At 41.0% G+C, this 27,870-nt stretch overlaps 1 protein-coding gene and 1 long non-coding RNA gene across 10 annotated transcripts; one reads left to right on the top strand and one right to left on the bottom strand.

The window, feature by feature from the left end:
* The first annotated feature begins 8,108 nt into the window (after nt 1-8,108).
* On the top strand, nt 8,109-22,410 carry LOC147757490 (uncharacterized). Of its 3 annotated transcripts, XR_015321492.1 has the most exons (4): nt 8,109-8,244; nt 8,575-8,629; nt 21,590-21,901; nt 22,274-22,410. It is a non-coding gene; the product is annotated as an uncharacterized LOC147757490 (long non-coding RNA). The 3 variants fall into 3 exon arrangements; XR_015321493.1 differs by lacking the exon at nt 8,575-8,629 and having other exon boundaries at nt 8,116-8,244; XR_015321494.1 differs by lacking the exons at nt 8,109-8,244; nt 8,575-8,629 and adding an exon at nt 9,661-10,484.
* LOC111245569 (uncharacterized) lies at nt 21,745-27,158 on the bottom strand. Of its 7 annotated transcripts, none has more exons than XR_015321491.1 (6): nt 26,621-27,156; nt 25,650-25,723; nt 25,159-25,352; nt 24,650-24,798; nt 22,271-22,484; nt 21,745-21,906 (listed from the first exon to the last, which is right to left on the bottom strand). XR_015321491.1 is itself a non-coding variant. In XM_086980508.1 (6 exons), exons 1-5 carry the CDS (start codon nt 26,668-26,670, stop codon nt 22,305-22,307), a joined length of 561 nt encoding a protein of 186 aa, XP_086836634.1. In that variant the 5' UTR covers nt 26,671-27,152; the 3' UTR covers nt 21,745-21,906; nt 22,271-22,304. The 7 variants fall into 7 exon arrangements, 5 of the variants coding, with proteins under 5 accessions (XP_086836634.1, XP_086836633.1, XP_022649817.1 ...); XR_015321490.1 differs by having other exon boundaries at nt 25,085-25,352; nt 26,621-27,150; XM_086980508.1 differs by having other exon boundaries at nt 22,271-22,324; nt 25,085-25,352; nt 26,621-27,152.
* Between the last annotated feature and the right edge of the window lie 712 nt (nt 27,159-27,870).

Below are 27,870 nucleotides of genomic sequence, written 5' to 3'. Positions count from 1 at the left end.
AACGCCCGTCATGCACCCTTTGCCCGGTATTGCCAACGGCCACGCCGTACAGCCACCCTTCTCAAATGCGTCACTCCCGATATCTCTGTCGTAACGGGTGGGGGGAGAGTGGGTTTGACATCGAAATTCATCTTCATCGTAGTAGTTTTTGATCACGATGGTGCTTCATGGGAAGGGATGCGACCTGATCTGCGCACATATCCGAAGTTTATTAAACTGTTACTCCATAATCGACAAGAGTAGCAAGTTAATTTACTTCTTGCCTTCTTAGCAGAATATGTTTTTTGCTAGTTTGATGCTTGTTATTATAAGCAGCGGGGTTTGTTGTGCGTCTAAAAATTCAGGCAGGCTTCAATCGGGTACGGACGGATCGACTGCCCCGCGGAATGTCGCCGCGTCGTAACAGAACAAAGTGAATAGAAGTCGATGATAAGAACAGCATACATTCAATTAGCCGCAATTAGTGGTTAAAAATTGAAACAAAAAAAAGTGCTCTGATTGAGCTGGGTCAGAGATATGACTCATTAGCCAGCAGAAGTCGTGCTCGATTAAGCCAGTTATCCAGCCTTAGCTTCAAGAGTTCATTGAACTTATCGATAAGTTCCGCCATCTATAATAAGAGCCACAAAAGCGTAAACAAGTTTGGCTTCCTTTTCTGTCTGCTACTGCTGCTGTAGCGATTGGTACAAATACCAACTATGGTATATGTTTATCCATGATAATAACGGATAATTACAAGTTTACAAGAGCAGTTACGGTGTTGAACTTATTACTTGTTCGTATGTTCTAACTGTTTGGATGAAATTATCAATGGAAAAATAACCCAGATGCATTTCAGCTTCGCGTAGGACTACTCGCCGAGCTAATCAAGCATCATGTAAAGGGATAATCTTGTACGTATATAATAAATGCTTCGAGTTGTTTATATCCGGTTCTGGCGTTAAGCGATGCTTCGGGCAGCTGGCCCCCCGTCACAAAGCGAATCCGGCGAAATGGCAAAGGTAGATATCTGTCATTGAAAATATTAGCTACTGGTTATTGTTGATATTCCGTCTATAAATAACGACCCATCAATGTGCTCATCGATACGCGCTCATAGACGATTAATATTGAAGCTAAATGGAGCGAAAGGACAGCAGCCGCCTTATGCAGGCAATGATAGTGCTACAACTCATAGTCAGCCGAGTGAATTGGCACATGGCCATGACTTAAAGCAATGGCGTAGAATTTTTTTTAACAACAAACTCTATTAACGCTCTATTGTTAGTAATTAAAGTTATCGTTCATTATAGTCATGCTAGTTCTGACTGCATCCGAGGGTCGGTTATGGCTTTTTATTTTACCTAAAAAACTCATTCCCTGAAATGGTTTTGTCAGTCTCGAGGCACCAAATTCTTCCACGGGCACGATCCATATAGTCGTCATGTGAAGAATCATCTGGTCGAGATTTCACCGATGTTCGTAATGATATGATAGCTTCGATTGAGACACGATAAAATATAACGGAACTAACTGTTCTAACGAGTTCTAACCAGCGCGGAGCGACGGCACCATTTGCTTTTCCACACGATTAAATGTATATGCGTAGACATACTATTGTGTTTCGGACTCTGATCGTTATCAGACGGTGTCGATGTATCAACGCTACGCTTCGTGATTTCTAATTGCAACACGATTTCGGAAACGGCTAGCGCCGTCTTCATTACGTCAGAAGCGTACTAGTAAGCCACGGAAAAAGTCCCGAAAGTCAGGAAGTAATAGCGAAATTTCGAAAAAAACAATGAGATACTATAGCTTAATCTTTCTCAAACTAGTGAAAACAACTGTTTTAGATGACGGTCCTGCGGCTAATTAAAACGGGCGCAATAACGACAAGAAGGCTTGTCTGTCCTATCATGCGTTTCAATAAAGATAAGTCGCGTTGTGTTGAATCGTTGTTTCACGCGATTACCGCCGGGAGCCATAAAACAGCAGCTACTATTAAAAACTGCTTGAAAATATAACCTTTGGAAGATCCAATACGAAACTTGAGTCCTTTTCATATCTTCTCCCTCATCGTCTAAAAAGGTCCAACGCCCAAGACGCTTGTAGAGTCCAATCGTTTGTGAAGATCAGAGTATTTTACCATTGAAGCCATTCTGCACGACGGACAGACAGTGTTAACTTCTGCAATTGGAGGGTTCAGGTCATGTTCGTCTTACGACTGCCTATACGCAGTCGTTTGACTACAGTGTCCCTTGACGTACCCGCCAGTGCTGGTCTAATAAAAAAAACATACACGACGAAGCATTTAATACGGTAAGCTTATTATGTTGCCTAACTGATGTAAAGCTATTAAAATTTCTAATATTATAGCTCTCTTTCAATCGTCTGTCCATAGTAATAATGCACGTAAAGTTAGTTCCGCCATAATGAACTTCGACCGGTGCCGCTGGTTCTACAATTAAATGGTAAATACTCAACCGAAAAGTAAGGTCTAGGTTTAGGAAAAAAATTTGGGAAAACAGCATAGCTGGTAGGTAGGTAGGTGATCAGATTTTATTAACGCAATAGTAATGTTTAGCTATGTGCAATTGTAACGGGTGCATATCATTATAGCTTACGAGTGCAGACAAACCCTTCACTGATCTGCCTCAAGGGAATATTGTCTGACTTCGGACACTTGCGGTGTCCTTTGAATTTTGAACAAGCACAAGGCATAACATCACGGCTTTGATGTAGTTCTAAATATGACAATGCTACGCATAGGCAGCCTGTGTCAAAAAAATCACGATTTAACACGGACGTATTTTTAGGGTTACTTTGTTTATCCATATACACTCAGTAGTATCAGTATTCGAAAACGGGTCTTCGTTTATCAAGAACAAACAAATGTTGTCAGTGGTTCCGTGTGTTCGCAGTGAAAGAATCCTTATCCCGAAATTCGTCCATGTTGACGACATGATTGACAGTCACTTCTAATCTCTATGTAAAAGCGGAGCTGAAATCTGACGTTTATATTTTTGTTTTTAGAGACGATACAAGTATGAGCTATATATCGAATAAAAATATGTTTAATGATGTTTTATTCTAGCACTTCAACTGAGGGTCGGTGACCCAGGACCTCGAGACCGTTTCAGCCTTTCTGTTTGCTAAATTGAGAGCACGTAACGGCCGCTAGCAGTGGTGAATCGCCGTGGTGGCACGGGAGTGGAATAATTGATTTAATGAATAGGCCCAATAACGATAGTTAATTAATTAATTGAGAGTATGATATACATTAATGTGTAGTAATAATAAACAGATTATTAACTGTCAATTTATAATAGACGGCAAGGGTGACAAAGATAAACAAGAATGATTATGATAATGATGATACTGTCGCAATTCTTATAAAATTTGATTCATTTATACATATAGAAAAAAAAAAAACGTATGGCGACAAATGCGTTCCACTACGAAAGATTGATATACTCTCAGAATTTTAATTTAAGACTTCTATGTTTTTTTTTTTGTAATATCGCAGTGTTATTAGCAAGATGGTAATATTTTTGTCGGACTTTTAGAAATTTTGAATTGACTTTCAATTATTTCATGCTAGCAAGTACTAGTAAGTGCTAGCAAGATTGTTTTCCAACTGCTGATCAATTTATGATAATATGATAATATGATCATAAGTTCGTTGTCTTATATATGTTTATAAGTTAGGGTGTAATTTAAACCTCGAAATGACGAAAGATGATACTACGTCTGGTGCGTTTCATTTAATTGCAGCGTCATGGGATAGACAGAATCGGCCACGAGGAAAGTCCTCGGATTCCGGTTAACGTTCTTCGTGTCAACTCAAGTAGCTAAAGGTTTTATAACGGACAGTGGAGTATTTCATTATTTCACTTCATTATGAGCAGAGCTTTGCTTCGACTGAGTGCGATCATGACGATACTCCGTAGTAAATAAGTAATTCGATAAAGAAATAATGACACGCTATCAGTCAAAGAAGTACATCGAAAACGCGGATAAGGCATTTTAGCGGGGCCGAGTTCCCGCTAAAATTCAAACCCATTCCTGTGCCATTGAATTTCACTTTTTGCCCGTATCGATTAATGGTGAAGAGAGTATAAGAACGCAAGCTAGTAGTTTTGAATGAGAAAGAAAACAGCCGATGTTACCATTTGGATTCTTTTTACTTATGCAAATTCAACAATTTCTTCATTACGTATATTGGAAACTACTGTAGGGTAAACGGCGAATTCTATTAATTTCCTGGTCGCTATTAGTGGGCGTCCAAGAAAAAGTAACGACGTTTTTACTCCGCGCATTGGCTTCAGGTGTCATCCATTGTTGTCAAAATTATCTCAATAAATTGAACCTGTCTGAAATTTCTCCAGCTCAAAATCGATTTCAGCGCGCATGTCCGACGGAAGATATCCAATGTCGATGTCCTTTTGAGTCCCATAAGAACTGTTGTGGGGCTTCAGTGGGCTTATAATGAACTAAATATAGAATTAAAAAAAATGGAAAGAGCCAGATATTCATACTGCGTAGGCGTTAAGTTATTTGATTAAAGAAGTTGGATGTCAGCATTGAATGCTACAACACAAGGTCGGTCAGAAAACGGTCTAGTTTTTCTTTTTTTTAACGTACTCTATATGCTAATGACTTTTCGAAGAGACTCATCTTTTAAGTAAGTTTTTTTTTATCTTGCATGGCTTCCCCCCACCGTTTGGGCAATTGATGGATTTTTTGGAAAAGTAAGGGACCATTGATGAAAGCGATCTATTCGTACGCCCGTTTCTAGGCTTTTACGTTCTGCTCTGAATCGTTGCTTTGGATTATGTTTGTCTATGTTGCACTTGAACAGATCGATCGATGAAACAACCTCCGGGGTTAGTGCAGGGGACTTTCCCGCCTATAATTTGTCAGAATTTTGAGATCAACGTATAATAATTCTGCATGTTATGTTTTGCATTTCATATTACTCTTCATAGTATACATACAATACATGGACTTGCGTTTATATTATTGACTAATCCAACTGTCCCCTTGCGACAGCGACTATCATACCACTAAGAATATCTGGCAATAATCCTTGGCCGTCGTTCACTGCTATTACGACATTTTTTTGTTAATAATTCCTTATTTAATTTTAATTTTTTAGTTGAAAAATAAACAATTGGAACCAATCAGTTTGGAACGGCACCGCCAATCAAGCAGAGATTTAACAGTCCAGACAATGCGGCAAGTTACAGGCCTAAAATACACCGCCATGGATTTCACTCAACGCGCGCGTCGTTGTCGCCACTATTATAAGCGCCCAGTAGGCGCTTCCTCCGCAGTCGGCGGCCGCCGCCGCCGCCGCCCACACAAAGGAACGACAAAACTATCAATAACGAACAATTTCAATGATGGCCACCTGTGCGCAGAAACAGCATTGACAAGAACGTTTTTACGCTGACGTTATGGGGGACGTCGAGGTGGGAGGACAAGCCACAACAAGACACTTGAACGTAGCTACGAGTAGTGGTGTATTTAGCCGTTAACCAACGACTACTATCGGCTTGTGGCAATACAACAACAATTGACTGCCACTGCCTGCCTAATTTCGATAGGCGAGCGAGCAGTAGGGACGCTGGGCGACATTTGCACGAGAAAGGAAAGGTCAGAGGAGATCAGAACCGAGGCCGTCTCTACAGGTGCAGCTGATACTGTTGTGTTTGACAAAGTGTAATTTGGTCGGTAGTCGCCAACCGTCGTCGTCCAGCAGCAGTATTCGACTCGATTTATCTTCACTGCGTAATATCTATAAAAGTAAACAATGTTAAAATTTGCATGACGGGAATGAGGAAAATGGGTGTGCAATCTGTTGATCTAGCCATGATCAATAGAACGGGTGGATCGTTAATAGACCGTAGTAGTAATAATAGGCGGCCGTAACGCTAATCACGATAATTAGAAGTCAATCTATACCATATTTGGACGTATAATTTAAACCTTGTCGTTAGAATTTCAATTTTACGGCTGCGGCCGCCGTATCCACTACATCCGTAGCCCTTCCCGCTGCGATGGCGTCGTTTTATTGAAATAAGCTTTCGAATGTGTTTACGTTCATTCGGCTAAAGCGTACGACTCAGTTCTCCCCGGCAAACAAAGGCTTTAGCCTAATCTCAATTGCCTTATACTATTCTAGACAGGCAAGTCACATTCTACAAAATTATTCCCTTTTAAGCTACAACGTATTGTGAATTAGAACGTAACATGCTTAACTTCTCGTTTCGTTCAGCGCCACGCTTATCTAAAAGTACACATATATATTTAGCTGACAGCTAGAATTCTCGTGGTATAGCAAACGCTAGAATTGTTTAAAAATAGAAAAAAAAAATCAACACACTGGACCAGGACGAGATAGTACAATTTATTTACATAGCAATTACTACCTATAACCTTACCGTCGTTGGGTCGACGTCGACCTGAACTATGGTCCTTTTTACACATGAATTTCACACTCATAATAACTATTTGTACATATATACAGCATATATGTTGGCTTCTTGTAAAATATTCTACTGCGTTCACTGTTGAACGTTCAAAAGAGTTCTTGACAAGCTTTCATAATCAGTGATAGTTTTTTCTAGAATTGAGCTATCAGAAACAGGTAACCGAGTCGAGACAACGATGTCTTGATAAAATAAAAAAACAACGTTAGCTAAACCAAAGTAGTCCAACATGCGCCAAGTGCGGCCATTTGTTGATTGAAGACTAGCAATAGTGGTCTCGATCTGCCTGGCCCGACCGGGAGTTGTGTGAGCTCGCAAGCTATCTATTGTTGTCTGAACGAATGGCGTCCTGATCGGTTCCTCCTATTTTTTTTTTGCATTGTAGCCACCTTAATCAGCTAGCAAAAAAATTCATTTCAGTAATACACCAGTAAAGACAAATAGATGTATTGTATCTCCGCGTAGGTTAAGAAGGTGGTAGGCGGGAGTAACGCACAAAAATTTGGCAACGAATTGTGACGTTTAACTAGCAAATGCTATTTATTATATATATTATTATGGACTAGGTTGCGCGTTCTAATGACGTCAGTGTTATGCCGTGTTTCTACATTTATACAACAGCTCCGTAAATTTTGTATAGCGCATCTTTTCAGTACAAACATTTGTTGACGCTATGGAATTAGAACATCATGACCCAACACAATAAATTGTCCTCTTATGCACAGCTGAATAGGAGGATCTTCTTAGGAACTTATCCTCACGTAAACCTGGAAAGATACGTGGAAAAGTTGTTGACGTTGTCTACGGAGTGTTTTAGCACGTTTCACTCGTCGATCACAGTCGTCAACTGGATAAGGTGATTGAAAAAGTCCAACTATTCATAGAAACATTTATGAAAGTATTCAACAGGAACAAAATCATTTAATATCTCACTGATATTCGTAGTCATTCACATGGCAGGTGCCTTATTGCTTTCAGAGCGGTACTTTAAAACAAGTATGAACCACAACGGTTTGTCTGATTCTGCCTGAACATCTAATCGAAATATAGATATGACTCGTAACAGCGTCAATAAACAGATATATTATATAATGTTTACTTTACATTATTCAAATCGCTTAAATCCTGAACCTTTATCACGTACACCGTCCTTTACCAGTATCACGGCTTATTTACTTTCGAAGATCCCTTTCTACGAGACTATGTGTAAGTGAACACAGTGTACAGCAAAGAGTATCCAGCCGAAAGCCTGCCAGTTCAATTCATTATGTCGAAACTATGGTGTTTTCATCTATCAGTCTTATTGATAACGCTCGAAATCATCAATAACATATAGGTGCTCGCTCGCAAGCAAACGGGTACGAGGGTACAGGCCACGCGCGCGTACTCCTCACTCACTTCCACCGTGGCGGCTCCCTACGAGTCCGCCGGCAAACGAATTTCGAAAACTGGAAAAATACGATGTTATACCTCTTTTTGTTTTAGTCCGCTTCATTATGTCGATTTACATATGTTAAATGTGTCTTTCTACTTTAGCGATACGCCTGTACGTACGTAAAATACGGTATGTCGCCTTTAAGCCCAAGATAAAGCTAGATATAATAGAAGTGTTTATAAGAGACGGCAGTGCTTCGAAATGCCGGCATATTGCAACTTTGACGTATTACTGTTCGTCGGAATAATTCGATTCAGTAGCTGTTGTAAGTTGTTCTGTGAAGTTCATAGATGGTTTACGGTGTGTACAGACGAAGCATCGGCTTCGTTCTGGGGGGTAAGTATTGAGGGTGGAGCAGCTATAGATCCGCTGAACCCTGTGACCAGTATTATGTCGAGATATCGTCTATCTTCTTAGCTGTTTTTACTTACCTACTCGTTTGTTCGGTCGATGTCTATTGGCCAGTCATCAAATGATGATGTAGCTCTAATTACGGTCCATACGGGCAAACGACTGTATGTGTACTCGAATATTCAGAACGACTCGATTTATGTCAGTGATGGCACGAGACTCATAACGCCAATGTCATGCATATGTATTAAGTTGACAAAAGGATAGAAAACATTTTTAACACTTCTATTTATTTTTTTTTACCCACGTCCACAGCTATATCCAGCAAAATTACCACCTTTGCCGGTCATTGACGAAGAAATTTGTGACGGTACGTTCGGCACTAAAGGTGATTTCTACACGACGTCAGACCTAAATATTTTTAAGGCAACATATTTATTCATTGAGGGTCGAAAGACAATCGCTGGCGGCCGCCAGGACGTAATAGGAAAACTAAAATTCGACCGGGATGCTTTAGTTTCATTACGGGATTTTCCCGGGATATAATTCTACAATCTGCTTTCAACTGAATGTAAAATACCTTTCATTATTCATGTATACGTACTTAAGTATATAAGCAGATACAAATCAAACGGCGGACGGACATAATAGGTTGTTCTACGAAAAGAAGAATAGCATAAACTTAAAGGAAAAAACTAATGTTGAATGGATTTGAACGCATCAAGGTACCACAATAGTAATTTACTTTTTTAGATCTGTACGAGGGCGTTTGTCTTGATTCATACTCAGACAATTCGACCAATTATTCTGCGAACCGCTTAAAAAAACACATGAAAAACATTGTGTCAGATTGAGTATAATACCTGTACATTACTTATAATTCTGTTTTTGCTGTTTGTAATTGATGTTTAATCATTCTGGCCTCAGACCGCCCCTAAAGGCGTTACACTAGCTCGAGATAGCGAGAAAAAATTATGTTAATACTTAAATATTACATAGTAATACTGTATTTTTTTTTTTGAAAAATCTTCAAAAATTCATAACAAAAACCCGCCAACATCGACTGCCCGAAGCATTGCGTTTGAGCAATCGGTATCATAACCTGAAACAGCCGTGACTACAGGAGTCCATATTTTCTTTCATGACTTGAACATTACAGGAAGCTGTGCTGTCGATCATTATAATTTGTATAGAAAATCCGATTTCGGACTTTCTTTTTATTTCCTCAATCGACAACCCCTAACCAAGGCGAACGTTTATCGCAATTGGCTCAAAATCTCGTTGTTTCATTGTGATGTAACGAAAACTTCCGATTTCGCTACGCCTTCTGCTAACGCGCCCCATAAACTCCTTGATACTTTGTCGCGAAGCCTGTAAGAAAAAGACAAACGAGCGGTCCACTTTCACGCGTGTCATTTTGAGCGCGCTGGCACTTGGCCTAAGCCGTGATTATCTTCTTCGTCATTTTTCTCGAATGTTTACCTAAGTCTATTCTTTGTACGCTAAGCATTTTCACACGGATTTGTCTATCGAGCATCTCTATACGGACATATCTAGATCAGTGCGTCGAGTGACAATGAATGTCGTCCCACGTGTTGATTTCTTCTCTGTAGAAGCTAAGTATCTACTTGACCTGTACGTAGTCAGTGTTTTTGGATCGTTTCCCAAATGCGACCAAAGATATCGGTTGGGTTCGCACGACGTCGTCTGTACATAGAGCTAGCTCTATATCGTTGCTAGGCAACGCTGTTTTCGTACAGACAATACTGTTATTGTTATTGTTGACATTTTAAACAACTCCAAATTGCGCGCCGCACTTACTTCGTACTGTCGACCCATGGCTCATATCAGACTTATGTCTGCTATTAACATTTCCAATAATAGCTTAAACAATTGCGCGTTTACGCTGTTCCGTTGCCATTTTGTCATCTATTTGTGGAAGATAGCAAGCGTCTTCAGCATTGCATGTTTACCTTCCGAACGTATTACCGGTCTGATGCGACCGCGTCAACGGCGGCGCACAATCGGAAATTCGTAATCACTATAAAACAACATGTCACCTTTGAAAGAGGCCGAGCTATAGAGAACTCTGTGTCGGTTACGTACTGCCGCAACTAGGGCACGTGTGGAAATCGCGTCCGGCTGAGAGATCAAGCTATACTGAATCGAAAAAACGGTGTGACTCGAACAAAAGGATAACAGGCAACATCGAGCGTCTTCTTTGTGTATGTACCCTGGCCTGAAATAGTATGGTAACCATTGCGAAGCTCAGCACGAGTACAGAGCTGGTTATTTGTGATCACACTTCGTACAGGACGAGTCGTACCCACACAACAGCGATGCCGAAAGGATACATCAACCACTGACGATGTGTAGAAGTGGTGGCCTTTGTGACACTAATAACACTCCTATCAAGGCAGGCGCTGTTACGGAGAGACAATTTGTTTTATTCGAATACTATTCTACTCGAGTAATAAGAAAGCGTGTCGAAGAAATGATTTATTTCGTGTATTTCACGATGGAAAAATCAGAAATTGAAATGCTGGTGTTTACGTATTACTAGCGTTATTTTACCAACATAATTATTACCACTGCATTTTTAATGTAGCATAGAACCTTCATGATAATGCTGCTTCGGTCTGTCTTACGACCCACTCTCACTTTCGCAGTCGCGGCCGTATATCCTATTCTATGATACTTGACAGACTTTCCAGTTACCAAAAGTAAAATCAGACTCCGTTGTGTCCATCTTTCAAGCCGAAATTCATACATGTGTTTAAATCTAAAATTCAATCAAACTCATTATATATGTATAAATAATAATTAGCATCAACTGTACGGTTACATAGGTAATAATCAGGCAAATTCGTTGTGCTAAATAAAGGATATAGACAAGTATAAACAGACAACGAGAAACGTTTTCTAGCGATTCCTCTTTTCTCGCTCATTTTTTTTTCTCTTATCTATTTATAGATCTGTTTTTACATTCGGATCTCACGGCCGATCATCTGATTTACCTGCAAGATGTCTTGCGAACGATCGATCGATCGATCACCTGTTGGTTATTACCTGCCGCTTGTTATCTCATCACATATGTAACGTAAACAATGCGTTCATCCGTGCCGCCTATGTAATTTATTCTTCGCTTTATATAAACGTGTAACTTCTTGTTGTTCAGCCATTCACATAAGTTCTAACTCAGCCTGGCCAGCTTGATCAGAAAGGTACTTATTGCATCTGTTTCTTTCTAATGTTGCTGATGTTAATTCTGCTGGTAGCGAAATATGCCGCTGAGGCGCTACTTCGATAGTTAGCGCTTACCGCCTAACGTTATTCAGCTTACTGAAGGCATTCAGCTCTTCCAGCCGTCTGCCGACGACGAACCGATATAATACGACATCATTTGGCTAGCTCCGTGGGTGTCACAGGCATCGTGGGCGAGCACCTGTTCGCGTTGCGGACGAAGGAAACACTATCGAGTAAATGAACCTGCAAAAATCTGCCACATACCCATTTACGCGTGTACTGGACAAATCTTGAACCTGGACACCGAAGCGAATGCAGAAACAGTATTTATTTCTCTTTGACATACACGAATAGTATGGATTATATAAGTGGCTAAAAATTGAAGCCGTCAGGAAACGCCAGGGATAACAGCAACGGTAAACGGCAGTAATTGAACTTTAGACGCTGAATTGAGGTACTATGAGGGTACTGCGGACATCTGGCCAATGGCTTGGCAACGCTTACCTCAATGCCATGATCGACGTCGCTGCTAACGGTATCAATTAGAGTTAGATGTAATATTAGATAGAATAAATTAGGTGGGAGAGATTAAAGGCAACGTATTGGCATCAGCACTCGAGGTTTAGGCGTGATCGATGCATGCACGATATGTGTGCTTCATTTTTCGTATAGACCACATTTTACCAATTAGCAACACTAGATAGATTTTATTAGCAAGTTTTTTGTTGCACTTTTTGCTAGCGAGTCTATTTGTAGCCATTAGCCGTATGACAGTTTAACGTGTGGTGACGCATATTGTCATACCAGGAACGGTCGGCTATAGACGTCATCTGGAACAATGCTAGACAGCAAGGCTGGATGCAAAATTCGAGTCATATTGATCATCGTCTCTGCTAAACCTAGGTGACTGCGACAACAAACTGAAAAGTATGTGCACGGTTTATTGAGCAGGCCTTGACTGATCAAAACCTATCCTCTCGGTTTTGAGCGGTCCTGGCCTTGAAATACGGATGCATTGCTCGATCTACATGTAAAAAACTTCTATTCATCAAACTTTTATATGGTTACAGCTTAGTATTGATATAGTCTCATATGACGTGGTGAACTTCGTTGGCAATGGAGTCCTATCCTACGTAGGTCTTCATTTAACACGCGCCAGCAATCAACATCAATGGACGAAACTGTGTTATTGCCAACATCTCGACTTCCAGATATGCATATTACCACCTGTCAAACGCCGACCAGCGGCCGTGCGAAAGGTGCAATAGCCAATTACTTACTCGAAGTCTAAAGAAGAGCGCCAGTAAGGGCTTCAGGTCATCTCTAAATGGCAAATGCGCCACACAAATTACAATCATAACGACTAGCCCGATTTCGTTTGCGAAAAAACATTAATCCTTTGTTTTTTTCGTCAAGCGTATTTCGGGGACGTCCTTCTTTCAGGCTTAATACGTTTCTGTTGGCATCGTTGTTAGTGCGCTCAGTTTTATTGATACTATTATGTCTACTGTAGCTGCTATAGCTACTGCCAGTAAAGGCCTTGTGCCATTGAACCGTCATTTCGAGCGTTCTACGAAGAATTCGCCCATGATAGATGGACGCTTAATGGCATCGACCTGCGCGAATGCAATAGAGTAGCATTTCTCTTAAACAGAGCGATTAGTTAGCGTCGTCGCCATCGTAACAGTCATAATATAAGCGTAACAGGCTGCCGACGTCTCTGACAGATCGAACGGTAGGCAGCAGGATCATTCACTCAACGCAGCAAATGATTCCGGCGGAGAAGACGTATGTTTTGAGCGTACAGAGGCAAACGCGACGACGCTGCTGTCGGCCGGTAATATCAGCTCCACCCATTATGCGATAGGCACCTATCTCATCTTCGCGTTGTTGTCGTGGATGCGTCAGTCCAGCGGCTGATGGCGAAAGCGTCTAGGGCCGACATGAGGCCGCCGCTAGTACGGCATGGTAAGGTCCAGCTGGCCAACAGCTAGCCGCCGTCGCCACCTATCCCAGTGCAATCGTTGCTGACTCAGCTAGCGAAGACAGAACGGACGCGTGCGCCCTCGCCAACATGTCCAGCGATGATGCACCTGCCACCTTAGCGGCAGGACTTCAATGTGGACCACGGCCGGTGCTCGCTAACAGCAGCTGCAATAGTAACAACATGAACTTCAATAGAAAGCGAGCTTTACAGCGGCGGCTTGTATGCTGTATAGGTCGCGTTCACGCCTGGAATGATAAATGATTGTCTGTGCTATCGTTGTTGTTGTCGTTAACGCTATGACAACAGTCGAGACCGATCGTCAACGCGAATGGCCAACGGCCGATAGAGTAGGCGATGGATAGGCAGGCCTTGGCTACCGAGCGGTCCGACCAAGCAAATGGTCACACGAAATGCTCATAAGTGGACGATAGCAATGTTTGCCGACGTCCTGATAATCACCTTTGTTTGAAACTGTACCCAGCCCTTGGCTGGTTATTGTTTAGCGTCGATCTCTTAAACATAGAAATGTAATGTAGACAACAACACAAAGACGATAATCACTTGGTCGAATTGCGAAATCCTCAACAATCAAACTGGTTGCCTGATCAACTGACGGCGGCCGTGGCGGTGGACAAACATGGCGAAACGCGCAAAGCTCTCTGTAATCTGGTTATATCATCAAGCTACACGGTAAAAATTAATGACAATAGCTGCTTCGGACAATATTTGTAGGTGAGTTTAAAGCGAGCTAAAAAAAAAGCCAAATAAAGAGTGACAGCAAATGGAGCAGGGCAAAAAATGATTCTATAAGAAAAATCAACATGGCAGAGCCAGTACTGCTATAATAATCTAAACATCTATCTAGAGCGGGGAGTAGAGTATGAGGAAAGGACAAAAAAGGCGCCGACGGTCAATTCGATCGTAGGTTCAATGAAGCAACATGACGCCATAAGGCCAACAGTCTGGCGGTAGATCCATGACTGACTGCAGCTAGGTAGGGTTCGCTGTGGCGGCCAGTATTGTCCTAAATACCAAAACTGCTTGGTAATCGAATGAATACGGTTCTGTCATTTTCGCCCAACTGAAAAGGTCAAAATTCGAACTCCGAGTGCGCCGTTTTCCTTGGGAAATCAATATAACGTGCAAGTGTGCTCGGCCAATGTTTTCTTTTCCACATCTATTTAATTGAAGTTCAAGTTTTAATTCGAACTCGTATAATCGTAAAAAAAAAAAAAACTAACAATAAATAGATACTTTTAAATATCATTGGAGTAATTTACCTTATGACTTATAACATATAGCGACTTCGGCTGAAGTTTTCCTAGTTCGGTATTTCTAATCCGGGTTCTTCGTTTTGTTTGTTAATGAAACGATATGGATATCTGGCAATTCGATGAGGCCCTAATCTTGTTTATAGTCATTTCAAGGTTCCAAGTAGACGATTCTATCCGTACACTGTTATTCAGGCGTCCCGCAGTGTCACTCCTGCTTCGACCCCCCGAAAGACATTTCAGTATGCAAAGATAGCTGTCATCGATGATCATGATACGAATTTCTCAAGGGGTGTTCGTTCTCTTAGATAAATAATTACTGATCTTTCGGATCCTTTGCGCTGTTATGTTGTGTCCGAAATGCGTCCTGACATTGCGCCGTAAATGGCGGTTCACCGATAATACTACAAGGTTGTTTATAGAATAACTCTAGACAGATTTTTTCAAACAATTTCGTATGTTTTATATTTACACATAAACTAGCTGTGTGCCATCGCGTCGACAGATGTAGGACTATTATATAAACCTAGTCCTGCTCCACGTCTTCGTCTACTCGTAAAGGTAGAGCGTCGCGACTGGAAACATTTCAGTCTCGACAAGGACGCAATGGTTTTTCTTGACGTTTGCGAAATCTCATACGACTGAATATTGATTGTAATTTAGGCGGCTCTAATGTTGAATATCGGATCGGAGAAAAAAGTGTTTCCGTCTTTGCAAAACCCATATATCTCACCGATCATACCCAAAAAGCATTCAGTTTTCTCTTAATATGTGGATATCTTAATATCTTAATATGTATTTCTCTTGTGAAACTGCACGTTGGTGAACTAAAGGTTCTTGAGGGTCTGGATGTCCTATACTCCATTACATAACTGTTGATACTTGTGCCTTTACGCCGAACGGTTCGAGACAAGTCAAAAGCTTCATGAATATCAGCGAAAGTATTAGGGCCGTCTTCTTGACTGTAGGAGACATTTGGCCAGCAGGTATATCTGAGCAGAACAAAGCGATCTTGAATAAAACTAAGGCAACAGTTTACAATGCAATAATTTAAAGTAGATAGAAAGGCTCAAGTGAACAATATAAACAGCGGTACCTTGCGGCGCGTGAGAATCGGGCCTGCTGTTAATATTATCACCTTTTGCTACACTCGCTAATCAGAGGGCATCACGGCCTTCGGGTCTAGCTTTGTAACATTGTCGTGTAAGCTTGGGCCAAGCATAGAATACTTTCGGCAGGAATAAGGTCACACTTTTATATGGATTATGAGTATTATTACAATTTGATACGTAATGTAACCGGGTCATCTAGCTGGTCTAAACGACCTTTCGTTGTCTAACAACATCAAACCCAAACGTCGTGTGTAACCCCATTTATTGATTGTGACATTTTAGCTTAGAAGATTTAAGACAAGTAACGATCTCGCGATAGCGCTAATAAACGTATCATATGATTTGCATTAATGTTATTTTTCTGGATCAATCATGAGTTTTTTAATGCTATCGTACGGCGTCTTCTGATCATGAAGTGCGCGGAATATTGGCCTTCTAACACTAAATATAGCTGAACAAGTAAAAAATCATCAATCCTAAAATTGACAAAAATGATCTCTAGTTACTTTCGTCATTACTCCAACCATAGCGATCTTTGGAAAGGTATCAGGCCAAAACAGAAGTTAATTTCTGCGCATTACAGAGTGGTCTGCTCTGTCCCAACGAAAGTGTAAGCTACCGAGGTTTCAGATGCCGTCGCAACCCGACAATCAAAGCGTGTCGAATGTAACATACAAAATGCTAAGAACGCTCGGAAAACAAGGCAGAACCGCACTTCCCATAGCTTTTGGTAGAGTATTCGTATAAACTCGTGCGAGCTTGTGATAATGTCCTCCATAGGGACGTATTTGAGATTATTTGGCGATTTGTAACATAAGATGCCGTCTGAAGTAGCAATTTTTCATAGAGAAAGATCCATATATTATGGTATATGGGCAATTTGTTTTCTTAAAAATCGATTGCCAGATGCCAAGATATGCTTCTCCAAAGACGCATATATTTAAAAAAGTAGGACGGATAGAAGTGAGAGCATATCGTCACCCTGAGCGAAAGCTGTTTTTTACTTAAATATTAGGACTTTAAGGTGTCACTTGTACAATAATACACTTACATATATATATTTAAGCATTCCTATGTATTGTTCGATATTTAATATATTCGTTTTATAATTTTAGCCATCAATCTTCGAGAGGCAGGGCCACTAGCAGTTCTGGACTATGTGAGCCATTTTTGCCATCTTGGCCCAACTTCATCTTGCGTCGGAGTTCGAACGCATCAGAAGAACATTAGTAATGAGCGCTACCATAAAAAAAATCATTGTTCCTCTTCCTGGATACTACAGTATGCCTCTTCAATATAAAGCTCACACCAAGAGCCTCATATGGCGTCCATTTAGCCTCATCCATGAATGCCTTAACATGACTAACCTATAGAAATTTGACCGATCGGCGTCTGCTTTGCTCAAGAGCGCATTTGGACTCCATACAATATGTCATCACCGCTAAATGAATGTGCTAGCGGGTACGCTGCTATTTATTGTGAATCTACAACGGCAACTCGATTACCGAAAACGTTCGCCGTCTACCTACAACGGAAGAAACCGGTAGCTGGGGCCAGCTCGAAATTCTTTACCACCGGCGCCATCGTGCGCGAAACATAGAGGGAATTCCTTTAGAAAGAACTCACATGTAATAGTACGTTACGCAATGCATGGCTTCCACCGAATCTACTACTGAGGAAGAGGAACGCTGGATGCTAGTCCGACACAGAGGTCCCTGTGGGCGATACAACCTGGGCTCATGTCCAGGGCGCCGTCTTTGAATAGCGTTTGACGCAAACAAAGAACAACGCAGTCTCAATATCTTCTATTTATTCTATTTCCAACATTACTATTCTATTTAAAAAATGCATTTATATCTTATTTAGATACTAGGTACCTATTGACAAAGGCGAAAATAAATAAATATAAAATTATCCGGCATTGGGTCGAGAATGCGTTTGCATTCTGCAGCGATCTCCATAGCGGTTTGGATCCTCTGCTCCACTTTTCAATGCAGCCTTAACAATCTTTTTGAGGTAGGCGCTTGTCGGGGTAGGTAGGACATGGACGACTGTCATTATATCTGTAGTCGTCGTCACTCGGATGGTTTTGGTCACTCGGATATCCGGTATGGCAAGGATGCACAACGACAAAGTTTACCAGAATGATAAAGCAGAAACTTATCATTATTTGCCAGAATAGAAACGGGCTGGGCTGAGAACTATATCGGATATCTCTATATCATAAAGATATAAATAGAACTTCAAAATGCATAATTCGTAGAAAAATGACTGAGCCATAACAATGTCGAGAAGGGTTTGCTATAGCTACGACTAACTGATTCGTAGACGAAATTTCAGAATGAGCGGAAGCTTGCAGGAAGGCGTTGCTTAATACGGGACGATGTAAGCAAGCAATAAGTTCTCTTATAAAAACTTATCTCAAGCGAGAGCATAGGCGAAGAGCTGACGGACGGTCACTCTGTATTTCGTACGGTGTTAATGTTGTACAACGTAGATTACTGTTGCTTTGACTAGCTAGACGGGCACAGAGCGAACTATACTGGGCGTCTGCAGAAGGTAACCTAATGACGCCGATATACCAATAGCTCGTATTTGGCTTCTTACCTTTTAGCATTGCTAACTGCAGGTTTTCCACTCCTATTGAACCAAAATTGGTTTATAGTGTAAGACAAGTAGAAGCTTACTATCGAGCGCGGACACGGCACGTTGAGAACAGCATGGCTTAACGTGCGCTAACAGAAGCAGAGACAGCCGTATTATTAGGAGCTGGCATCGCTTCGAACCTTCGTGCAACGACATGAAAGCGATGATTTTAGCTTTCAAAAAAATCATTTATTAGCAAATAAAATACGAAAAACGAACTTTATCATTATTGTTAATACGATAGGTTTTTATTTGAACGATGAGGATTATACGGAGTCAGGACAAAAATCACAATCGACTCCCAAACCTAATCTAAATAACTGCTAAGAAAGTTAATGGTGATTTGCGATCCATTGTCATTTTGCAGCCACAGTAAATTTCCCCCTTGAAGTGCTCGCGAGGTCAATACTCAAGCCAGACAGGGAGTTTATGCTTATACTCTGTCGTTAGCGAGTATGCACGTGCAAACTGGCTGTTGGCCATTTGGTAAATTTTATTGTAGCCTATGGTTACTTCATCGCTGTTACGTGGCCACCATCCATAAGCAGACTGAGTACAGCCAATAGCCATGATAGAATCAGGGTAGCCGCATATATTTGTCCGTTGTGTGTTCACCCAGTATGACTAACCGGAAAACTAAAAAAATTATCTTCATTCTTCTAAAACAGCGAAGAGGAAAAGCTTAGAGATTCGACTGAGCCTATCAAGCGGCCGTGTAGTCGTAAGAACAGCTTTTACAGAGCGATGAAATCGCTAAATGAACTATACATCTATAGCGCACAGGCTACGAGTTACGTACCAGTCGCAAAGACCGATGCACTAAAACAACGATCAGCTCAAGAGGGCTTTTTCTTTCAGCTAGATATAATTGGAAGCCGTTCTTTCCGTATTCATTGCTAAGGCATCTGGATACGTAGCAGGTGCTCCCTGACAATCCTGTCTATCCTCCATCTTGTGTTTAGACAATGCTTTGCTCAAATGAAGATCCCTATCTCATGAGGCGTGGGATGTGAAGCACAATCAGCCAGCAGTTGCTAAATTGTACTTCACTCTCTTCTTTTTTCGAGCCACTATCTGTTTGTGTTACGTTTCTCTTTTGTGGGAAATGTTGTAATCTCGACTTGTCTCTTATATAAAAAGTCATTTACAATATATTTATATAAAAAGACACACTTCGTTGTTAGAATGGAAGATAACTACATTTTGATTGATAATAATATTTTTGAGAATATATGGGGCATAACAGCCCTATAGAAGCTGATGTAAACGGCTCTATTAGCTTCATTGCGGCAATGTTTATGTTGAATTTGTATGTTCGCGTATACGACGGCACTCACCTGCAAAAATAGCCACTTTAGATCCGTCTCCAATTCCTAGGTTCTTGGACAAATACTGCAGTATTTTGTCATTGTAAACAAGGCATTGTTAAATTTGTAGCCTTCTCCAACAAGAAGAGGTCATTTCATAATAGCAAAAGAGCGCTAACTCATCAACTAACGATAAACCGTGCTACGTGCAGAGTACGCCTGCAAGCTTGCGTACGTGCAGCCGGTTAGCTGAATTACGACGCGCTTTCCGCTGGATACGCTTGCGTTTCGGGCGAAGATAAAACAAAAACGTGCGCGTGTAATAGGTTGATTTAGTTCAGATATCGAAAAAAACCCTTTGTTTTTTACATAGAGAATAAACGGCCAAGCGTAATAACACTACATGTCAATTATGAAAAAATAATAACAAAAAAAAAAGACGATAAAGCTAGAGAGACGATTTTGGCATCAATAGTCACTAAAACGTAATATACAATTCGCTTTGTCTAGTACTTTTTTTTTTTTTTTTCTAATAATGTGAGTATATTCTTCACTGTACTTTAAAAATTCTGGGTAGTAAAACGACAGATTTCCAAGTCCGGGCCCAAATCAATTTTGCCGTTTATTGAACTTTTTCATAACGTTATTATTATGATCGGTCCAATGTGAGCTATAGTGTACGTCGATAGTTATCCCGTATTCTGCCCAGTGTAACCCGTTAATTTTTTGCAGTTAATATGGATGCCGGTTGTAATAAACCTATCGTTTTACAGTGAATTTGTCTCAATTCCTCTGGGATTCTAGCTCATTGCTTCTGTACGTCTGGGTCGTTTAGTCGACTGCGTTTCATTGACAAAACTATCTTAGCACCTTTATCTATGCTATGCTAATAGGGACTCGTGCTGTTACGATAGGGTTAATTTCTTAAGCCTTCTTTCCCTGTGTGAAACCTCTTCCACAACTAACTGTTAACGATCTTTGAAAACAACGGACCAAGACGAGGCGCGTGTAGATCGATGCCGTCAAATTACCCTCAAAATAGACGTGATCTCGCGGTGCCTCGGTCCGATTTTACACACCCTTAATTGGGACAGCTCTTTTTTTATGGCCTACTCGTTTTTATGGCCTTTGATATGAATTGAAATATATGATTGAAGATGTCAAGCTGGTCAGCGAACTGCCTAAATAGATAGCGCTTTTTTAAGCGATAAAACTGTCCTCACGAAGAAAAACGCACAGACTCACGATGACAGAAAGCACATCCTCGCCATACTCGATACGTAACAGAACCGTACGAAGGTGCCATTTTCGTGGGCAAAACTTTGCGATGTGACATAGTATCTCTCAAGGCATACTGAAACAAGACTATTCATTTGTGATTTACATCATTCCATATACTTGCATTGTATCGTCTGCCGGATCTACCAAGCGTGTTTGACTTCTTAGAAGACAACCGCAAAAACGGCGTAGTCTCTCATATTATTAACTCCAACATACGTGACTACTATGACAAATGGCCAATAACTTTGAATATAACCGAACCCAAGAGGCCGGTCGCTGTTTACGCATAGAAGAGCTACGAAGCTTTCTCACCCTAAACGCACTACACCGTGTGACTGTCCTAGTGTTTATCAGGCACTTAGCTATTACTCTACGAAATTCTACTTTACTATACACACTGATGCCCACAGCACATGAAACAATTACCGAAGAGAACATAGATACGATGTATAATGGTTTCTTTTTTTTTTGTCTTCAAAGGTGTGCACGAATGAATCGATCGTTAGGACGACGAACGTATCAGCCGTGCTCGAAGGCTGAAATCTTACCAGAACGCAGCCTCGAGGAAGGATGAGGATATATTGTAGATGCTTAGCTTTTTCAACTGAACAGAACGAAATCAACACACAATCGAAAAGGAGGAGGAATAATTTACAAACATCTTTATTACTATTTGTACAGAACGACCGTAGTTGACAGAGCATAGCGCAGTACTTGGGAAACAGTGTGTTTATTACAGTTGCGTTTATCCGTTCATGAGCTCCCACGACGATGTCGAACACTAACGAACCGGTAAGCTGGAAACAATATGTAAACATTTCTTTAAGTGACCACAACTAGATCCGAGTCGACTAAATGGAATACCTATAATAAATATTCCGACCAAAACAAATCCTAGGACAGGCAGGTAAATTGCAGAGTACTATATAAGGCTTTTTCTAGGTTGCTATAGTGTTTCGTATGATTTCGGCATATAAAATTAGGCAGAACCTAATCTACCGTTACCGGGTTCAACGAAACACGCAATCAATTTGATAGTTCCTTCCTCATCGCTCAGTAGTTATCAGCGCTGATAAGCAAACACATGTCATTCACCTGCTGGCTCGATTCTCGTTTTTTGAATAGCACGTTAATAATTAAGTTAATTAAAATTTAACTTACCAGGTAACAGGTGTGTCACTGTCGTTTGTCACAATCAAGAATTTGTTGCCGTGTCTGGAATATCCGTGAAAGACAGAGTTTCAGAGACATGGTTGGAGCTCAAAGGCCGATTACTTAAGAGTTCGGAGTTCGTGGGTGTTCTCCGAATAAGCACTTGCCTTACGGCTCTGAGGTAGTCATCCTGTGGCGTCAGCCCTTCGCGAAGGGATTTGTTCTATGGAACGAAAGGCATCTCATTTGTTATAAAGACATAATGGGGATCCGAAATTGTACAATGTCGCATAATTCTTCCTATCATGGAACAAGTTGCAAAACTGCGGCCAGCATAAACGAGACCAGCAGGACCATGTTTATTAGGCGGCGACAATGTCTACAGGTACAAAGAAATTAGTCGTTTCTCCGATCAGTAGATATTTCAGTTGACAGACGTTCTATACAATGTAATCCTGTTCGATTTATACAACGATTTTGTCTTAAATTTCGTGCAAATTAAGTACGTGCTACTGGGTTTGGTTGATGAAAGCAATTTTGGAAACAGTTTTTAAATCTTATTTATGATCGTGGTCAAACCTCCATTGTGGTACTACATAAACAGGGCCAACTTGCCAGTGGGTAAAGGTGAGCGCGAGTAAACCTTGTTATTGATCCTATGAAATCTATGACGAAGCACTGTATGTAAAATAACAAGAACAGGTAATAAAATATAGAAACCACTTTATTGTATCTTTTTCATCGTGTTAATTCCATCCACGACTGTCACAGTTTCGTAAGCCTTCATGTGACAGTATCGTAATTGCACAGTTGCCTTCCTAGGGGCCGTCTGACAATGAATCTATTAATTTTTTTTTTTTTTCGTAAATACGCAGAATTACTTGTAACGTATAGTCGCCATTAAAACGCATGACTCATTTATGAATAGGTAAATTCATTGCTTTAACAATGGCCTACGTCGTTCGGGGGTATCGCAGGCACGACTTGAGTCTACGGCCATCGTTAGTCACAAAAGTTTCTTAGTGAAGCTGGTAATCGTTTTACGTCGTCGGTGCTTTAATAGAAGGCAAAAGCTTTGTAGTGCTCATAATAGCGAAATCACACGTATACTTTATAGATTCTACGAAATGTTTTGTTTTAGTTCCATTCATCAACGGGCACACTGCACACATTAGTTCCAGAAATGCACGAGCAACAGGTCTAAAAAATCTACCTTGAAATTGGCTCGTAAGGATAATTCCCGCTATGATACCCTTTAGACAGGTGGCACCATACACCTACAGAGCGATCAGACTACGTTATTTTAGTACCGTATGAACTGTAGATGACGAATAAAAGTGGGAGTTACCCCTCAGCACCCCACTATTTTTCCTTGTTCGAATACTCCTGTATTCTCGCATTTGCTTGTTTGAGGACGAAGCTGTGAACCAACAAGTGGCTTTGAGGAAAAGGAATTTGAAAAGTTTAGCGTGCTCCTAAGCAAAGTAAAGCATCTAGTTAATATGTACTCTCTGTGCTCTGCAAGCTCTCACTACATGCGGTCAATTGTATATTTGGCATTCGTATTCCTATCTGGGTGCCTTAGGTATGGCAATGTACATAGTTTGCCGGAATGGCCACGAAAAATTCAGATACGCCTAGTGCGTAGTACCCGCCGGACATTGGCTCTCTTCAAGTGCTAGCCGTTATCAAAACTCTAGCTTGTCCTAACGTGGAAATCTTGTCATTACTTTTTCTACGACTCCGACCCACCGCGGCATTATTGAGTCCATATTGACGCGTTACGATAGGGGGCGGAATAGACGTTTAGACCTATTTTACATCTCCCAATAAATGTATATGTACACTGACTATGAACATATGCTTGTAGGGGACTCTATTTAGATGTGCACAACTTAGACATAATTGCTCGGCGAGAAATGCTTGATAATGATGCGAATTTTGAAGGCTATCACACCCGGCAGGACAACAACCGCAGCTGCGGCTACGGCCAGATCTAGTTGCGAGCATAAAGTTGTTGAACAGATGGTAACACACACGACGATCATATTGACGGCATGCAGAAACAAAATAAAAACGAGGGTCCTTCTCGAAATCAACTCGACTCCACCGTACGAGAGAAGAATAGTTTGCGTGCAAGTCGCCAAACAGACGACTGCCAAACGGTAAGCGACACCGGACCACGGGGGGTGCGTGAAGACAAGGGAGGTAAATAAAAAAAAAATCAGAATGAGTTTAGGCATGAAGGCGCGGAACGGAGCAGCCTTACGGTAGCAAAAAAAAACGTCAATGATATTAACGTAGGTTTTATACAGCGTTTCTTAATATCAAAAAGGAATACAAAGGTTCACACGTATCGTTTTATGAAGATTACGTAACTTTGCTCACCATTTGTTATGAAAATACAGTACGTATTGTAAACGCAAGAGAGAACAGACTCGACGTAGCCTAAAATAATCACAAATAGCGGCAATACGAAAGTGGATCTTGCAGGCGAACGCAGCATCCATATACAGTGAACAAGAGGCAGGAGCAAACTGGAATTGAGCAGAACAAAAACCTTGGTAGATAGGACCAACTAGTCCCATAATCCGGAATAGGCAAACCTTTATCAACAAGAAAATTTTATATTTTTCGAACAGTCTTCTGTTAAATTAAACTGCTATGGCAGATTTCAAATAATGTGTAACCTGTTTAGCCACTACCAGATATGCGCGTCTACGAAATATTGATGGGTCTATTATTTTAACTTAAAATAATTATCTGTCCGGCCCTTTACTACTCAATATAATAAAGCCAAAGTAGTCCTAATCTTAGACATACAATAAGAGGTATGCGATTGTCCTATACGTTGTTAAATAATATCTGACTTCGTCAACGAGAATGGCTACGCCAACCATTAACACAAGGACAGTAAGGTAAGCTGCCACCATTATAAACAGGGTCCTGAGGACCATTTTGCGCAGCTGAGCCGGAAACAAACCGGACCCCGATATGCCTGGTGCAAGATTCCCTGTTTCGAAGACGGAGTCCTCCAGAACACCGATGTCATCGGTGATATCGAAGGTGCTCGCGTAGCTCCGTGTTGATTCTGTTGAGACAGAAATTGATCACTATTTGTAATGCTTTCTGTTTTTTTTTAACATAATAAAAGCAGTACACAGTGTGAAGACTACACATATGACCCGTTCTGCGCAGGTTTCTGAACAAACAACGTAATCAGCGTACAGCTCTGTGATATAATGTGGGCACAGTTATTAAGCAGGCGCCTTAATCCACAGTCAATTCACTCTCTCACCTGGTAAATAGTATCACTGACCTACTGAACTTAATTCCAAATAGTTCGCCTGAAAATAGGCTAAAAAAATACGACCAGTTAAATGCGTACCATTGTGGAGCGCTTCCCTTAACTCCTCACGGGTATTTAATGATATCTTGCTATTGGATGAAGTGTCAATGGTTCTGGAACGTATTGCAAAAAATAGTTTACTGTTTATTTGCTAAGAATTAGAAGGAAAAATCGTGTTCTCCTTTCTGTTCGCTTACTTTTCCCCCTAAGCAACGCAGTCAAACGGCTTCTATCAGTAATCCTATGTTGCTGCTTAGGTCGATTGCTAAGATATGTCTGCTGGGTTCCAACTTCTACGTTCTACACTGGCGATAACCGTTAGACAACACGAAATTTCGAATTTATTTATGTGAGAGGGGACACAGGCTTTCATATGTCGTACGTCTGTATAACTATACGATAACTGCAGGAGGCTGGAACCGACGAAAATGCTAATACTAGCACTGATAGACTAGTTAGCAATTTTAGCCATTCGCGTAGATATCTGCCTTCTCTACTTAACTTTGCAACGAGGCCCTTACAACAAACCAATTCGCGTACCGCAATACTTTCGCACGAAAGAGACAGAATCGTGGCAACTTTTAAGTTTCGAGTCATAACAGTTAATCTTCACAGAAGTACAGCGCTTCATCGTCTCCTTGATAATTCATTTAGTTAATAAAAGGCCTCAAGCACCGAACTCACTCGAATCCAGACACGCCATTTTTGTATTGGAATCACTGCCAGTTTTTGGGGGGTCGTTCTCACGTAAAACCTATGGCAACGGGAAATGTTTCAGTTTGACAGTTCTTCGGATACAGCTCCAGCCTCCGACCATTCCGTATTCCCTGGCTTTAAGCGAATCAGAACATGAAACTGGTCTAGATACGTTCGTTCTCACAAGCCCACCAACAGTATCGATAACATACCGATATCAACATAAGTTATCAACATATCGATAACGACATGTATCGATAACTTATGGTTTGGTCTAAAACGAAAGAAACCAGTAGCAAACTTGACAAACTTACAATTGGCTCATCAGTTTCCTCCACCGGTCACTCAGCGCTGCGACAACCATCAGATTTTCCCTGTGCACTGTTTTCCTTGGACGCCTGCTCTGACAAGACACTGTTTCTCAAGCACAACCTTCAGACCACTTTCCCAACATCGCTACTGGCAACGTGCCAAAGGATTCGCTAGCTGTTCAACTAGGACATCCAACGTTCCTATCAGCTACGGCTTCACTGTACAGGCCTGTCAGGACCAACAGCACAGCTACAGTCCGACTGCGTATTACTTGAGCAGCTTGGGCCGCTGTCTGGCTAGCGTTTGGCGGAAACGAACATAAAGGGCCGGGCTTTTCGGAGTGTGGAACATAACCATTACTACGAATGAGAAATAGGAACGAAACTGTGGTAAGACGTGCAAACGGCCATAGGTCTCCACATTCTTGTTGTTGGCGGTGCCCTCAAGTCGAGGCCGACATACAGCTAAACATGGTTTTCCGCGATTGGCCTTTGCGATTTATCGTAATTTTCTATCTGGATTAGTCTAAATGGTGGCTAACAAAGAAATTTTCGAAGTTAGAGTAGAACCGATATTTGTCTTTAACAAATAGCATTGATTTTAGATATGTGTGTAAAAAAAGGCCACACCCAAGGAAATGTAGTGAGCTCGCAGCTTTAAAAACCGTTAATTTTTAAAACAATTCAGAATTACCAATAATGCCAGCTAGACCTCTAGTTATAATAATAATCGTCAAAATGATAGTTATAATAACGGTGAAAAAAATTATTGCCATAAGAACAGGCAGTAAATAAACCCAAAAAGAAAAAAAACGTGTGAAGCTGACAGAAAAGGTTAGTACAGCCATTGTGATTGTATGCCTATAATAGCTATCCGTTCAGACTTGCTTCCAGCGTTTGTCGCTATAATAATGCTAGGACAAATAACTACAGTTTAGCTCTTTACAAAATAAGCTACTGTAACTGTTTGTACTATGTCGTCCTATACAGGCTGTTTTTGTCCATTGTTTGTATTATTACTATCATTATTATTCTTCACGAACGGCCGACTATGGGTCCCAAAATAATGCGGAATAAGCGCACAATATATAGATGTATGCTATAGAAGAGTCAAAAGCCACTTCTGACAACTCCAGCCCCGGCCCTAGTTCAATTTATTCAGTTTTATTCAAATGCTGTTCGGTTTTGTTGTCCTTGTGAAAAGCGTAGCTTAATCGCAGCAATAGCGGTAACATCTACCGCTTCGTTGCGGC

This window comes from Varroa destructor, unplaced genomic scaffold, assembly GCF_002443255.2.
Source record: "Varroa destructor unplaced genomic scaffold, Vdes_3.0 BEIS01000002.1, whole genome shotgun sequence".
In the NCBI taxonomy this organism is placed as follows: Eukaryota; Metazoa; Arthropoda; class Arachnida; order Mesostigmata; family Varroidae; genus Varroa; species Varroa destructor.
Note: the sequence above shows the minus strand (reverse complement) of the source record. Positions and strands in the feature narration are given on the sequence as shown.

Excerpts from the sequence above, each read along its gene's own strand:
- LOC111245569 (XM_022794082.2), bottom strand. The coding sequence starts at position 26,670 with ATGGTTGTCGCAGCGCTGAGTGACCGGTGGAGGAAACTGATGAGCCAA. Across the intron at positions 25,353-25,649 it reads AAGGGAAGCGCTCCACAATG|AATCAACACGGAGCTACGCG; the intron begins GTACGCATTTAA and ends CTGTCTCAACAG. Across the intron at positions 24,799-25,158 it reads TTACTGTCCTTGTGTTAATG|TTTGCTCCTGCCTCTTGTTC; the intron begins GTTGGCGTAGCC and ends GCTCAATTCCAG.